General features: G+C 41.2%; 1 protein-coding gene across 1 annotated transcript in view; it reads right to left on the bottom strand.

Moving 5' to 3' along the window:
* The window catches only part of LOC119965981 (GMP reductase 1), a 153369-nt gene extending 142987 nt beyond the window's left edge, over positions 1-10382 (bottom strand). Inside the window, exon 1 of the mRNA XM_038797052.1 lies at positions 10172-10382. Coding sequence (XP_038652980.1) covers positions 10172-10258 — 87 coding nt within the window. The 5' untranslated portion in view covers positions 10259-10382. The remainder of the gene's footprint in view (positions 1-10171) is intronic.
* Between the last annotated feature and the right edge of the window lie 4028 nt (positions 10383-14410).

Genomic DNA, 14410 nt, shown 5'->3' with positions numbered 1-14410 from the left:
GGGCAATAAATGCTGGCACAGCCTGCGATGCCCACCTCCCATGAACAAAAGGTCACTTTCACCACACAGAGAACAGTGATTCAAGGTGATTCACCATCACCTTTGCAAGGGCAACTAGGGATTGCCACTAAATGTTGACCTTTCCAGCTATATCCACATCCTAAAAATGAATGCAAAAATAGATTCTTGTTCAGATTTTAACTAAGTAAACAATGCCATGAGTGAATCAACAGTTAACTTTAATTACTATTAGCCACAGATCCAGATGTTCTGCTTCCCACTAACTTAAGAGGATTTACAGTCTAGACAGCTGTTAGATCATGGCGACGAATGGAATAACACTAATCCTTAACTGCTACAAACCTGCATTCAGTCTTACATTTCTGTTAAAATGCAATTGTTTTTTTATTTAAAATTTCAATCTCAAAAGGTTCAATATATTCTCCAGTTACTTGGATTTTTGGTTTAGCACAGTGGGCTAAATCACTGGCTTGTAATGCAGAACAATGCCAGCAGCGCGGGTTCAATTCCCACACCAGCCCCCCCGAACAGGCGCCGGAATGTGGCAACTAGGGGCTTTTCACAGTAACTTCATTGAAACCTGCTCGTGACAATAAGCAATTATTATTACTATTATTTTTGACCAACATTAGGTATTTTCTCCAGTACTGCAACCGTCAATTTTATTGCTGAAACAACTACAGTATTACCTCATCACGGTTTATACTTCTCAAGGCTTTTGTCACCTATGTTCAGTGGCGGACTGGCCAGGGTGTCAGCTTGCCCGATGGCAAGTGGGCCCCTGATGAAGTGGGCCCCCTATATCAAATAAAAATGCAATAAAGAAACAAACACAAACAACTGTTTTAGTAATAAAAAGGAATAAGAAAAAAAAAGAGAACAGGACACAAATAAGCAGTGCATGAAAAGGCACGAAGCAGGGGAGGTAGTGGAAGGATGTGGAATAGGGGGCCCCGGGTTGGGCATAATTAAGGAAATTCTATGTTTTCAACAAGAGTGTGTGAATTTAAAGATAAAGTTACAATTCGTGATTTGAGATGGTCGGCAACTTCAAAGGATATCAAGCAGTAGTCTTGGTTCAGCCGGTACATCGGTCCGGGGCCCGGAGAGCCAAGAAGGGGCCCGTGAATCTCTGAAGGGCCCTTAAAAATTATAATTAATTAGATAAATAAATCTCCAACTTCTTTCCTGAGATTTGTATTCTAACTTAATAAAATATAATTGTTTTTAAAAAGAGCAATACCAAATAAAAATGCAATAAAGAAACAAACAAATAATCACTCAGTGTATGAAGGAACGAAGCAGTGTTAAACGGATGTGAAAAGGAGTGGAGGGTGGTGGGGGGGACTGGTTCACCCGAGTCGGACATAGTTGGAAATCCACGTTTTCAGCAAGAGTGTGTGAATTTAAAGATAAAAGTTACAGTTCGTGATTTGAGATGGTCGGCAACTTGAAAGGATATCAAGCAGTACATAGGGTCTCATGATGCCGGTAATTGAGGGGAGGCAGAGATAGTGGTGGCGCTAGATGCGGAGAAGGCCTTCGATAGAGTGGAGTGGGGGTACCTATGGGAGGTGTTGGGGAGGTTTGGATTTGGTGAAGGGTTCATTAGATGGGTAAGGCTGCTATATGAGGCCCCAATGGCGTGCGTGGCCATGAATAGGAGGAGGTCGGAGTACTTCCGGCTTTACGGGGGAACCAAGCAGGGTTGCCCCGTCCCCCTTGTTGTTTGCACTGGCAATCGAGCCGCTGGCGATGGCGTAAAGGGATTCAGAGAGGTGGAGAGGCTTGGTGCGAGGTGGGGAGGAACGTAGGGTGTCGTTGTATGCCGATGACCTGTTACTGTATGTGGCGGACCCGGTGGGAGGGATGCCAGGGATGATGGAGCTGCTAGCTGAGTTTGGGACCTTTTCAGGTTATAAATTAAATTTAGGCAAGAGTGAGGTGTTTGTGGTGCACCCTGGAGACCAGGAGGAAGGAATTGGTAGGCTCCCGCTTAGGCGGGCAGGGGAGAGCTTTAGGTACCTGGGGGTGCAGGTGGCCAGGGACCGGGGGACTCTTCACGAACATAATTTCACCAGACTTGTAGATCAGATGGAGGAGTTGTTCAACTGGTGGGACATGCTGCCATTGTCGTTGGCGGGGAGGGTACAGTCCATCAAAATGACGGTGCTTCCGAGGTTCTTGTTCCTCTTTCAGTGCCTGCCCATCTTTATCCCCAGGGCCTTCTTTATGAGAGTAACTAGCAGTATTTTGAGCTTTGTGTAGGCACATGGGACTCCGAGAGTGAAGAGGGTGTTCCTGGAGCGAGGGAGGGATAGAGGCGGGCTGGCACTGCCCAACCTTCTGGGGTACTATTGGGCGGCCAATGTGTCAATGGTGCGTAAATGGGTGATGGAGGGGGGAGGGGCGGCGTGGAAAAGAATGGAGATGGCGTCATGTAGAGGTACGAGCCTGGGTGCCATGGTAACGGCGCCGTTGCCGCTCTCCCCTAAGAGGTTCACCATGAGCCCGGTGGTGGCGGCGACCCTAAGAATCTGGGGACAGTGGAGACGGCATCGGGGTGCTCGATGGAGGCTCCACTGGGTGGCAATCATCGGTTCATCCCGGGGAACAAAGATGTGAGATTTAGGGGGTGGCAAAGGGCGGGCATCAGTAAATTGAGGGACCTGTTTATTGGCAGGAGGTTTGCGGGCCTGGGGGAACTGGAAGATAAATTTGGGCTTCCCGAAGGGAAATGTTCAGATACTTGCAGGTAAAGGTGTGTTCTTTATGTGTTTTCCTTATTGTCGTTTCTATTCTGTGTTGTTCATGGAGGTGGGGGCGAATGTTTATGATTGCTAATATTATTGGTATTTTTGGTATTTTACTATGGTGCGTTATTGTTGTATAAATTCAAAATGTTTCAATAAAAATTATTTTTTTAAAAAGCAGTACATAGAGTCGTGAGGTCACCGAAAAGGAGAAGCAGTACCTTTGACCGTGAATCATGAGGTCAAAGATATTAAAGTGATAAGCCATGATCGGTAAACTCAAAGGGTTGCGACTTGTAACACTACACTGGTATCAAACTGGACATGTTAACTTTGGTCGTAGGACCATTCTTAATGTCTTACTATAGTCGGACCAAACTTCTAAGTTTCAACAGTTGTCTCAGTTGCTTGCTGGTGTGAACACTGGACAGTGGATTGTCTCCTCTTCTGAAGCTGCATTGGCCACAGTAGTATTGACTAATGAACATAGCCTATTGAAGTGTAAGTAAGTTATTTTATATTTTTTATCAAGTAGGGGTTTATCTGGCGTTCCTTCAAGTTATTCTTACAATCATCAATATTCATTTTCCCAATGTGGGCTATTTTTAATTAAGTTTTTATTTCAGGAATATTACCACTACCAGCATGAAAAAGAAAAAGCGTAAATCTGGGTCACTAAAACGCAAAGAACAAAAAGAAGCAGAAAGGAAGGAACCAGCCAAGCGATGCAGGCCTATTACAGAGTTTATAATACCACAAGCACAATCCACATCAATATCCAGTTCTGCAACAAATAATCAAGAAGCAAGAAACAATGCCCATGGTGATGATGCAATGACATGGGAGTTACAAGAACAGAGAAGAGCTACTTTGAATGTAGAGACAAATACAAGTGCATCCATTACTAATCAACCCAAGCCCAATATTTCTTCTGGCTTCCTTGTTCCGGTATCTGTACTGCCTGTAGTTGCAACATCTGAACACATAGCTTCAACTAGTGACAGGGAATCAGATATTCCTTCAAGCATTTGGTTTCTGAAGCACATCCTGTAAATGAACCTACGCAAGAAAATGAAAGATCAATTACTGGAATCTTCCAATATCCATCACGAGCAAAGTTAAAACAGTTTTTTGCTGAACATCCACTTCAGCCACTTGATGATCTTCCATTTGATGCTCGTTTGTATGAGAGGAAAATTATGAATGACTCAGTCCCAAGAAAATGGCTAACATATAAAAAAGAAAATAGATGCTTATATTGTTCATACTGCTTAGCCTTTGAGTTTCCCAACACTTGTAATCCATCACCCTTTGTACGTGGCTTTAGTGACTACAGGCGTATTAGCCAGAGCTTGACTTTACATGAATCGACAACAACACGTCAGAAATGCACAGCAATATATCAGTGTGGTTAATGATGGCACCTTAGATAAATTTTTTGCAGCATCACTAATTAAAAGGAAAGAAGTATTGAAGCAGAGAAGTATTGTCATGAGGATTATAGACATCATAAAGATGTTAGGTAAGCAAGCACTTCCTTTTCAAGGTCACAGAAATGAATTGGCCTACACTCTAGATAATGAGGTTCTGAATCATGGCAATTTTTTAGCTACAGTGCAGTTATGGCAAAATATGACCCCATTATGGCAGCTCGCGTTTCTGCAGTGCAAAACAAGTCTAAACAAAGAATCAAACGATTAGAGCAACAAGGAAAGGCTCAAAGTAAAGGCCGTGGTGGACTTGTTACATACCTGAGTAAAACAAATATAAACATGTTAATCAAAATTATGAAGAACATGATACAAGAAAGAATTAGTCATGAAGTTTCTCAAGCAAAATATTATTCTATTCAGGTTGATTCAACACAAGATAATTCATCCATCGATCAGTTTAGCATTATTATTCGGTATGTGCTTAAAGGTATTATCTGTGAGCGACTACTTTCAGTTGTGCCAAGTAATGATGGTACAGGACAGGGACCTTTTGATCTATTGATTGAAACATTACAGCATCTTAAAATTGACCCCCAAAAATGTTTATCTGATAGCACAGATGGCGCTGCAAGCTACCATGGCCAGTACAATGGTTTACAAAGTAAAATTGCCGATGTGGCTGATCAACATGTTCATTAATGGTGCTATGCCCATGTCTTGAATTTGGTGATAACTGAAACAACAAAATGTTGTGTGCCTGCAGTTTTCTTTTTTCATTTGATAACGTTCACAGCAAGGCTTTGGAATTTGTAAATAAATGTAATGACAGGATTTCACAGATGAATATGGATGAAAATCAAACATTGGAAATTGATGCGTTGGAAACAACATTGCCAGTTAAGAGGCAGAGGAAGAAGAAAAGAATGGCAGATGAGCTTATTGATGATGAAAGAAATTCCTCAGATTCTCTAGCTGATTTTCGAGTAAATGTGTTTAACCTAATAATGGATCGCATTGTCCAGTCACTAGAATCACGCTTTGTACAACACAAACAGTTGTATAAAGATTTGTCCTGCTTGGACCCAGCAAAGTGTAAAACTATTGCAGAGAAGGGCCTTGAAGATGAAGCATTGGATGGTATTATTAATCTATTTCCACAAATCAGCAAAGATCAAGTAATATTGGAATTGTTTTCTTTTGCTTCAAACTTTGATGTATTAAAGGTATTGCTTAATGATGGTGAGAATATGGATTCCAGTTGCAACAATTGTAAAATTTGCAGCACTTGCCCATCGTGTGTATTAAAAATTCTGGTATTCAACAGACTTCATGACAAGGCATATGATAACCTTTATGAACTTTATAAAGTCATCTGCACACTATCAGTTACTCAAGTCCAATGTGAGAGGACATTTTCAAAGCTAAAGATCATAAAGACAAGGTTAAGAAATTCGCTGTCTGAGGAGAATTTGGAATCATACATGTTGCTATCCATTGAAAAGGAATTGCTAGATGAATGGATTCAGAAGCAATTATTGGCAGATTCGCATAATCATCTAGTGAACACAAACGATTGCTCTTAATATAGTGGACTGCATGCAATGCTCTATTGTGCTTTTGAACTATCTGTTAATGTGTAAATTGTGCAGTAAACTATTTAAAAATATCAACCAATTACTTAAAATTTTAAAAAATAAATAAAAAATTCAATTATAACATTCTGTATTTACATTTGGTATCTACTGCCAGTAATGTGTACAGTACATGTACACTGTAATTACTAAGAAATACACATTTTTTCCACAAAAATTTTAATTGTACCCTTTTTTCCATATGTATTTTTTGAAAATTTTATTTATTCGTTATGAAAATTAAATGATAGCATTGTAGTTGTGGGTGGGCCCCCTTTGTCTCCTGGCAACCAATATTTTTAGACCCAGTCCGCCACTGCCTATGTTGCTATATTAAGGCCCTTTATTCTATTGATGCAACTGCACACAAAACAATCAAAAGGCTCATGGAATGCCGACTTGATTACCTAGAGGAATAGAATACGAGTAGGAGTTATGCTGACATACAAAGATCTCATGAGAACCACACCAAGGGTACAGTGAGCAGTTCTGGCACTGCACATTAGGAAGGATATATTCATTCTGGAAGGAATGCCGCTAGGTTTACAAAATTGAGTGAATGACCAGCTTTATAATCAGACTTTGTGACTGATATATGGACTTCAGGGTTTAAAATACACTCGGGGATTACATAACCCGGGGGTTAAGGGGTGATTGGATCAAAACATTCAAGATATTAAGGGCAACATATAGGGTAGATGGAGAGTGTCTAAGAATAGAAGGGGGCATAGACTAAAATTTTGATCCAGCATTTCAGGAGTGAAATTAGGAGACAGGGAAAAGATGGCAGATGTTTATAACCCTCTTCTGAAGTAGCAACTGATGTTAGATCATTTGTTAAAATATAGAATTAAGATTGATAGATTTTTGTTTACTAAAGGTGTTAAGGATTTTGAAAGGCAATGTACAGTATATTGATTAAAGTATGAAATCAGATTCCACAACTAATTAGTTATATGAACAGTTGACTGACCAGTTTTTATAATTGGTCTTCAGACTTATGACTGATATATAACCATCACTTGACTGATTAAGATTGATGTGACCAGCAAATTAGTAGTTAGAAAAACTGTAACGTAAACAATTGCTGGAACAAAGTACAGATGCAGAGAAGACTCTGCACTCTCCCGAGAAAACTAAGTTTTCAGTTTCCCAATCCTTCTATGTCTATCGAACGTTTCCCATAATGTTTGCTACAATAAGGGAACATGGGTGAAGGTATAAACTGGGCTCTAATGTATTTACATCGCACCTCATTTCTCTCTCCATCAAAGAGAATGGATAGGAAAACAGGGTTTTGTGCATAGCTAATTTACTGATATCACCTGTATTACACCATCACCCAATGCTCCCCATCTCCTGCTGCTTCCCTAGCTATCCATTCCACAGTCACTATGTGAAGTAGTTGCATTTAAATGACACACTCTTTCTTCTAAATTGGAGCCCCTGTTTCGAGATTTTATAACGTTCACAAACTCTTCACTGTCTCGTCACTCAGACACCATAATTACCATTTTCAACACTGCCTGCAAAACCTGAGCACCATTGCTAGTGCATGGAGACCAGAATGCACATAGCACTGCAGTTATGACCATGTCAATATAATAAAAGCAAAATAATGCAGATGCTGGAAATCTGAAGAAAAATAAGTGTCAGGCAAACACAGCAGGCTGGCAGCATCAATGGAGATCAAAACAGGTTTAATGTTTCCAGTCCAAAATGACTCTTCTTCGGAACTGGTTCTTCGATCCCAAGCTTTAATTTTAGCAAAGTCTCTTAAATAGAATGTCTTCTGGAACTTCATTGCCTTACAAAATCCTTAACATCTTTAGTAAACAAAAAATTACATTCATGGGCATTTCCCTATTTCCTACTTTAGTGACTTCCTTAAAAAGATTAATCAGCTTCATTATACATAGTGTGCTCTTGACAACAGGAGAAGCGCCAAACGGCCATTACCAGCTTTTAAATTGAGAATGGTGGTTGCTGCTGCCTTTTAAATGAAAATAAAGGAGGCAGCAGAGAGCAGGTCACCCACCCTGCACATACACAATGTTAAGCACCCTCTATGTGCATCTTTTGGTGCCAAAACATGGAGCATAGCTGCTTCTATTTTCTAGCTGCTGGCAAGAGGACTGTGAAGCTGAATTGTTTTCTTAATAGTAAGAGACAGCCAGAGACTCCAATAGGCAGGTGTACCCACTGGACAGGATCTCAAAACAAAATGTGCTGGACAGAGCTGCTCAGTAAGAGTCCAAGGCAGGACAGAGCAGTGCTAGTGTTAGCTTCGTACAGAGCTCCAGTGACTCTGGTTAACAGCCTCCAAAGAAGAAGTTTAATTCGGGATCAAAGCAATATAAAGATGATTTCTTGAGGTATGGTTTTGTCAATTATGCCAATGCAAATAAGGGATGCAATGTCCATGTGTGTTACATGCAGGGAAATGCTGGCAAAAGAGAGAAGTTTCAGATTTTGAAAGATAAGTGGTGGGTGAAAAATTCCTTTTGAGGTTGTGACCCTAGAGTCAGTTATTAATTTACAGCTGACTCCAAATTAAAAGACTACGATGCTGTACCTGACCTGTGATACCACATTAAAAACCCGCAAAAGCCCATGAGATTGTCAGCACCTCCCAAGAGTATGCAGTGCTGAGTAAAATGAGCACTTTTTTCCTACTGCTTTTCATGACAACCTTCCTGTGCGAGGTTGGATTTTCCATTTTCATAAAGTTGAATACGGCATGGAGGAACTGGCTGAAGTCTGCACCTGATATGTGCATTGCCTTCTCCTCCTTTGAGCCTGATTCAAGTGAAATCATGAGGACCAAGCAGGCTCCTCTTTCGCATTAAAGGTATGCAAATGTGGTTTGTGCCATGAAGGTCGGCTGGTATGGGTCCCGAAAGTCGGCCGGCATGGGTCCCGAAGGTCGGCCAGTTCACAAAAATGGGTCCCTGGAAAAAAAATTGAAAAACACTGCCATACAAATCCATGTTGGCTTTCCATAATCATCTCAAATTTCTCTTAAGTCTCCAAATTCCCCCTTGTCTAAATTCTAATAACTTCCCAGCGGGTCTATAATTTCCTGTTTATTTTTTCCTTTCACCTTTCTTAAATAATGGAGTTACATTACCATATTTTCAGGCTAAAAGCACAATTCCTGAACCAATAGAGCTTTGGAAGATTCCGGCTAAAGCATCTCCAATTTCTTTACTGACTTCTTTGAGACCCTAGAAACTATTCGGCCCTGGGGATATAGCAGTCCTTTTAGCGCTATTACTTTTTGAGCTACTGTTTCCTTGCTTGCATTAATTACCATAGTTATTAGGCCTTCATGTAAATTGTCATGTAAACACTTGCAGGGTTAGTTACGTGATCGGTGAGAGAAAACAGTGAAACTGTTATAGGACCAACTGGAGGATCAGTTATAGAAATGGTTATATGACCAGTTGTAGGGTGAGGTTATAGAAATAATTATATGATCAGTTGTTGGGTGGTTATAGAAATAATTATATGATCAGTTATAGGGTGGTTATAGAAATAGTTTTCGAATCAGTTGTGAGGTGGTTATACAAACAGCTTTAGGGCCAAAACAAGAAACCAGTTATATGGCCAATTGTGGCATTAGTGAAAAATGTCTTACAGCTCCGGCTACATGACCTGCGGCGTTTGAACACATCCCAAATGTTTTCTCACATATTTACTGCCACGGCAACGACAGGAAGAGTATCCTGCCCCCCCCCCTCATCGAAAAACCTGTGGAAGTGCACTTTTTAAAAAATAATTTCTACCCCGATTGAGGATTTCTTGGGATCCTTTACGTCATTGCGACAACTGGAGGTAAGAAGCGACCGGGATACTGTTAAGTTCTAGTTGAGGGGAGGGAGAAAAACGCCGCATTTTGCTGGCAATGCCTGGGTTCCCATGGAAACGAGCGCATTTGGGAGGCTGCAGCGATCTATTGGTGATCGATAGTCACTGCGGACTGCAGTCCTCACAACCCGCTCGCCGGGTTACCCCGAAAACAAACCCCCACTCACCACGCAGCAAACTCTGCGGAGAGCCACGGGGTTGGGTTTCAGCAGCGAGGACACGAAGGGTTATTTTGTTACAATTCTTTCACTTGACCTTCTGGCGAGTCCTCCAGTCTGGTTGCCAAGCTAAGAGCAAACTTGCGGCATTAACCCCCACCCACGAACATTTTGCAAAGAAGGATTTTGCTTCTAGATGGTGCTGATTAGATTAGGGGCTAAAATCGTCAAAGTGGCCGAGTGTCCTTTTCCGAAAATATTTGTCAGTAATTCCTCTTGGGGTGTTTTTTTTTTCTCTCTCTCACCTCGGATCTGCTCTTCAAACTGCTCCTTTTGGGCCGGACCAGGACGTCCTTGAAGTCCAGTTTGAGATCGGCGTCGACCCGAGGCATGGTGAACCGCGCTCAGCTCCCGGCCAGCGAAAAGCCCGTTGCCTGTCTGCGCGCTGCATTTATAGCCGTCTGTCCCGCCCGCCCCACTCCACTCACAGAGATCACTTCCCCAGCTGCTGCATAGCTCAAATCGCTTGGCCCGCTCTCCCTCCCTCCCACTGCGGAGGAAAACCTCTCCGTGCATCCTGGGACGCCGCAGTGCTACTCAGCAACATTCCCATTTAAAGGAACACTCCCCACTGCTGATGCCTTTGCGTTATTTCAACAGTAAGAAGTCTTACAACACCCGATTAAAGTCAACATGTTTGTTTCAAACACGAGCTTTCGGAGCACTGCTCCTTCCTCAGGTCTCCGCAGTGCTCTGCAAGCTAGTGTTTGAAACAAACATGTTGGACTTCAACCTAGTGTTGTAAGACTTCTTACTGTGCTCACCCCATTCCAACGCCGGCATCTCCACATCATTATTTCAACAGAGTCGCTCACTGGGGGAATAGATGGTGCTCTATCCTGCCTTAGTCCAGTACTAAAACAATTCTGTATTTCGGGCTGAAATGGAGCTCGCCGGAGGGCAGAGGATGGGCACAGGGGCAGGGGCCAAGAGCAGTCCCAAGTCGTCAGTTTACCCACTTTCATAGAATCATCATAGAATCCCTACAGTGCAGAAGGAGGCCGTTCGGCCCATCGAGTCTGCACCAACCCTCCGAAAGAGCACCCTATGTTGGCCCACCCCCCCCCCCCAACCCCATCCCTGTAACCCAGTAACCCCACCTAACCTTTTGTACACTAAGGGACGATTTAGCCCAGCCAATCCACCTAACCTGTACATCTTTGGACTGTGGGAGGAAACTCCGAAGCACCTGGAGGAAACCCACGCAGTCACGGGGAGAACGTACAAGCTCCACACAGGCAGTCACCCAAGGCTGGAATTGAACCCGGGTCACTGGCGCTGTGAGACAGCAGTGCTAACCACTGTGCCACCGTGCCACCCATAAGGTATGCTTTCCTGGCATTGGCTTGCTGTGTTCGTGCTTGCAGAGCTCAAACATCTGATGGGTAATATCCTGCCCATTTCTCACCTCACTCACCTGCCACCCTACCAACCTGCCATCACATTAACACGCCTCATATCCCCATCTGTCACCCTACCCATCTGCCACTTACCTCAACTACCTACGCACCATATCCATTCACTAACGTTCATCCATTCACCCATTCATTAACATTCACACTGGACAATTACCATATGGCAGCTAGTGCTGTAAAACAGCTCTGCAGTTGAGTTCTCCAAGGTATGCTTTGCTCCGCAGAAGCCAGGCTCAGAAAACCCAGGCAGAAAGGCAGAACAGTGTGTGGGGCGTGAGAAAGTTCAAGTGGATTGGCAATCCAACGATAATTATTATTCCACAAAGGATCTGGAACTATATTATTCAGTGAATCAATTCTCTTATTTATATGAACCTTTTGTGCAGGTGGAAATCAGGCTATTTTGACAATATTTGATTGGTTGTTTTTGCTTCCGATGAAACTCAAAACACCACAGTGATGTAATTCTTGTGTATATTCATTCAGTCTCAGAAAGTCTCATGTTTGAGCAGTAAGTATTCTTTTTTTTTATTAAGGGGTAATTTTAGCATGGCCATTCCATCTATCCTGCACAGTGGCAGACTGGGTCTAAAAATATTGGTTGCCAGGAGATAAAGGGGGCCCACCCACAACTACAATGCTATCATTTAATTTTCATGATGAATAAATAAAATTTTCAAAAAATACATATGGAAAAAAGGGTACAATTAAAATTTTTGTGGAAAAAATGTGTATTTCTTAGTAATTACAGTGTACATGTATTGTACATATTACTGGCAGTAGATACCAAATGTAAATACAGAATGTTATAATTGACTTTTTTATTTATTTTTTTAAATTTTAAGTAATTGGTTGATATTTTTAAATAGTTTACTGCACAATTTACACATTAACAGATAGTTCAAAAGCACAATAGAGCATTGCATGCAGTCCACTATATTAAGAGCAATCGTTTGTGTTCGCTAGATGATTGTGCGAATCTGCCAATAATTGCTTCTGAATCCAATTCATCTGACAATTCCTTTTCAATGGATAGCAACATGTATGATTCCAAATTCTCCTCAGACAGCAAATTTCTTAACCTTGTCTTTAGCTTTGAAAATGTCCTCTCACATTGGACTTGAGTAACTGATAGTGTGCAGATGACTTTATAAAGTTCATAAAGGTTATCATATGCCTTGTCATGAAGTCTGTTGGATGCCAGAATTTTTAGTACACAAGATGGGCAAGTGTTGCAAATTTTACAATTGTTGCAACTGGAATCCATATTCTCACCATCATTAAGCAATAGCTTTAATACATCAAAGTTTGAAGCAAAAGAAAATAATTCCAATATTACTTGATCTTTGCTGATTTGTGGAAACAGCTTAATAATACCTTCCAATGCTTCATCTTCAAGGCCCTTCTCTGCAATAGTTTTACACTTTGCTGGGTCCAAGCAGGACAAATCTTTATACAACTGTTTGTGTTGTACAAAGCGTGATTCTAGTGACTGGACAATGCGATCCATTATTAGGTTAAACACATTTACTCGAAAATCAGCTAGAGAATCTGAGGAATTTCTTTCATCATCAATAAGCTCATCTGCCATTCTTTTCTTCTTCCTCTGCCTCTTAACTGGCAATGCTGTTTCCAACGCATCAATTTCCAATGTTTGATTTTCATCAGTATTCAGCTGTGAAATCTTGTCATTACATTTATTTACAAATTCCAAAGCCTTGCTGTGAACGTTATCAAATGAAAAAAGAAACTGCAGGCACACAACATTTTGTTGTTTCAGTTATCACCAAATTCAAGACATGGGCATAGCACCATATATGAACATGTTGATCAGCCACATCAGCAATTTTACTTTGTAAACCATTATACTGGCCATGGTAGCTTGCAGCGCCATCTGTGCTATCAGATAAACATTTTTGGGGGTCAATTTTAAGATGCTGTAATGTTTCAATCAATAGATCAAAAAGTCCCTGTCCTGTACCATCATTACTTGGCACAACTGAAAGTAGTCGCTCACAGATAATACCTTTAAGCACATACCGAATAATAATGCTAAACTGATCGATGGATGAATTATCTTGTGTTGAATCAACCTGAATAGAATAATATTTTGCTTGAGAAACTTCATGACTAATTCTTTCTTGTATCATGTTCTTCATAATTTTGATTAACATGTTTATATTTGTTTTACTCAGGTATGTAACAAGTCCACCACGGCCTTTACTTTGAGCCTTTCCTTGTTGCTCTAATCGTTTGATTCTTTGTTTAGACTTGTTTTGCACTGCAGAAACGCGAGCTGCCATAATGGGGTCATATTTTGCCATAACTGCACTGTAGCTAAAAAATTGCCATGATTCAGAACCTCATTATCTACAGTGTAGGCCGATTCATTTCTGTGAACTTGAAAAGGAAGTGCTTGCTTGCCTAACATCTTTATGATGTCTATAATCCTCATGACAATACTTCTCTGCTTCAATACTTCTTCTTTCCTTTTAATTAGTGATGCTGCAAAAAAATTATCTAAGGTGCCATCATTAACCACACTGATGCTGAGCATTTCTGATGTGTTGTTGTCGATTCATGTAAAGTCAAGCTCTGGCTAATACGCCTGTAGTCACTAAAGCCACGTACAAAGGGTGATGGATTACAAGTGTTGGGAAACTCAAAGGCTAAGCAGTATGAACAATATAAGCATCTATTTTCTTTTTTATATGTTAGCCATTTTCTTGGGACTGAGTCATTCATAATTTTCCTCTCATACAAACGAGCATCAAATGGCAGATCATCAAGTGGCTGAAGTGGATGTTCAGCAAAAAACTGTTTTAGCTTTGCTCGTGATGGATATTGGAAAATTCCAGTAATTGATCTTTCATTTTCTTCCGTAGGTTCATTTACAGGATGTGCTTCAGAAACCAAGTCATTTATGCTTGAAGGAATATCTGATTCCCTGTCACTAGTTGAAGCTATGTGTTCAGATGTTGCAACTACAGGCAGTACAGATACCGGAACAAGGAAGCCAGAAGAAATATTGGGCCTGGGTTGATTAGTAATGGATTTGGATAGGTTAAG

The sequence above is a fragment of the Scyliorhinus canicula genome, chromosome 5, assembly GCF_902713615.1.
Source record: "Scyliorhinus canicula chromosome 5, sScyCan1.1, whole genome shotgun sequence".
Lineage (NCBI taxonomy): Eukaryota > Metazoa > Chordata > Chondrichthyes > Carcharhiniformes > Scyliorhinidae > Scyliorhinus > Scyliorhinus canicula.
Note: the sequence above shows the minus strand (reverse complement) of the source record. Positions and strands in the feature narration are given on the sequence as shown.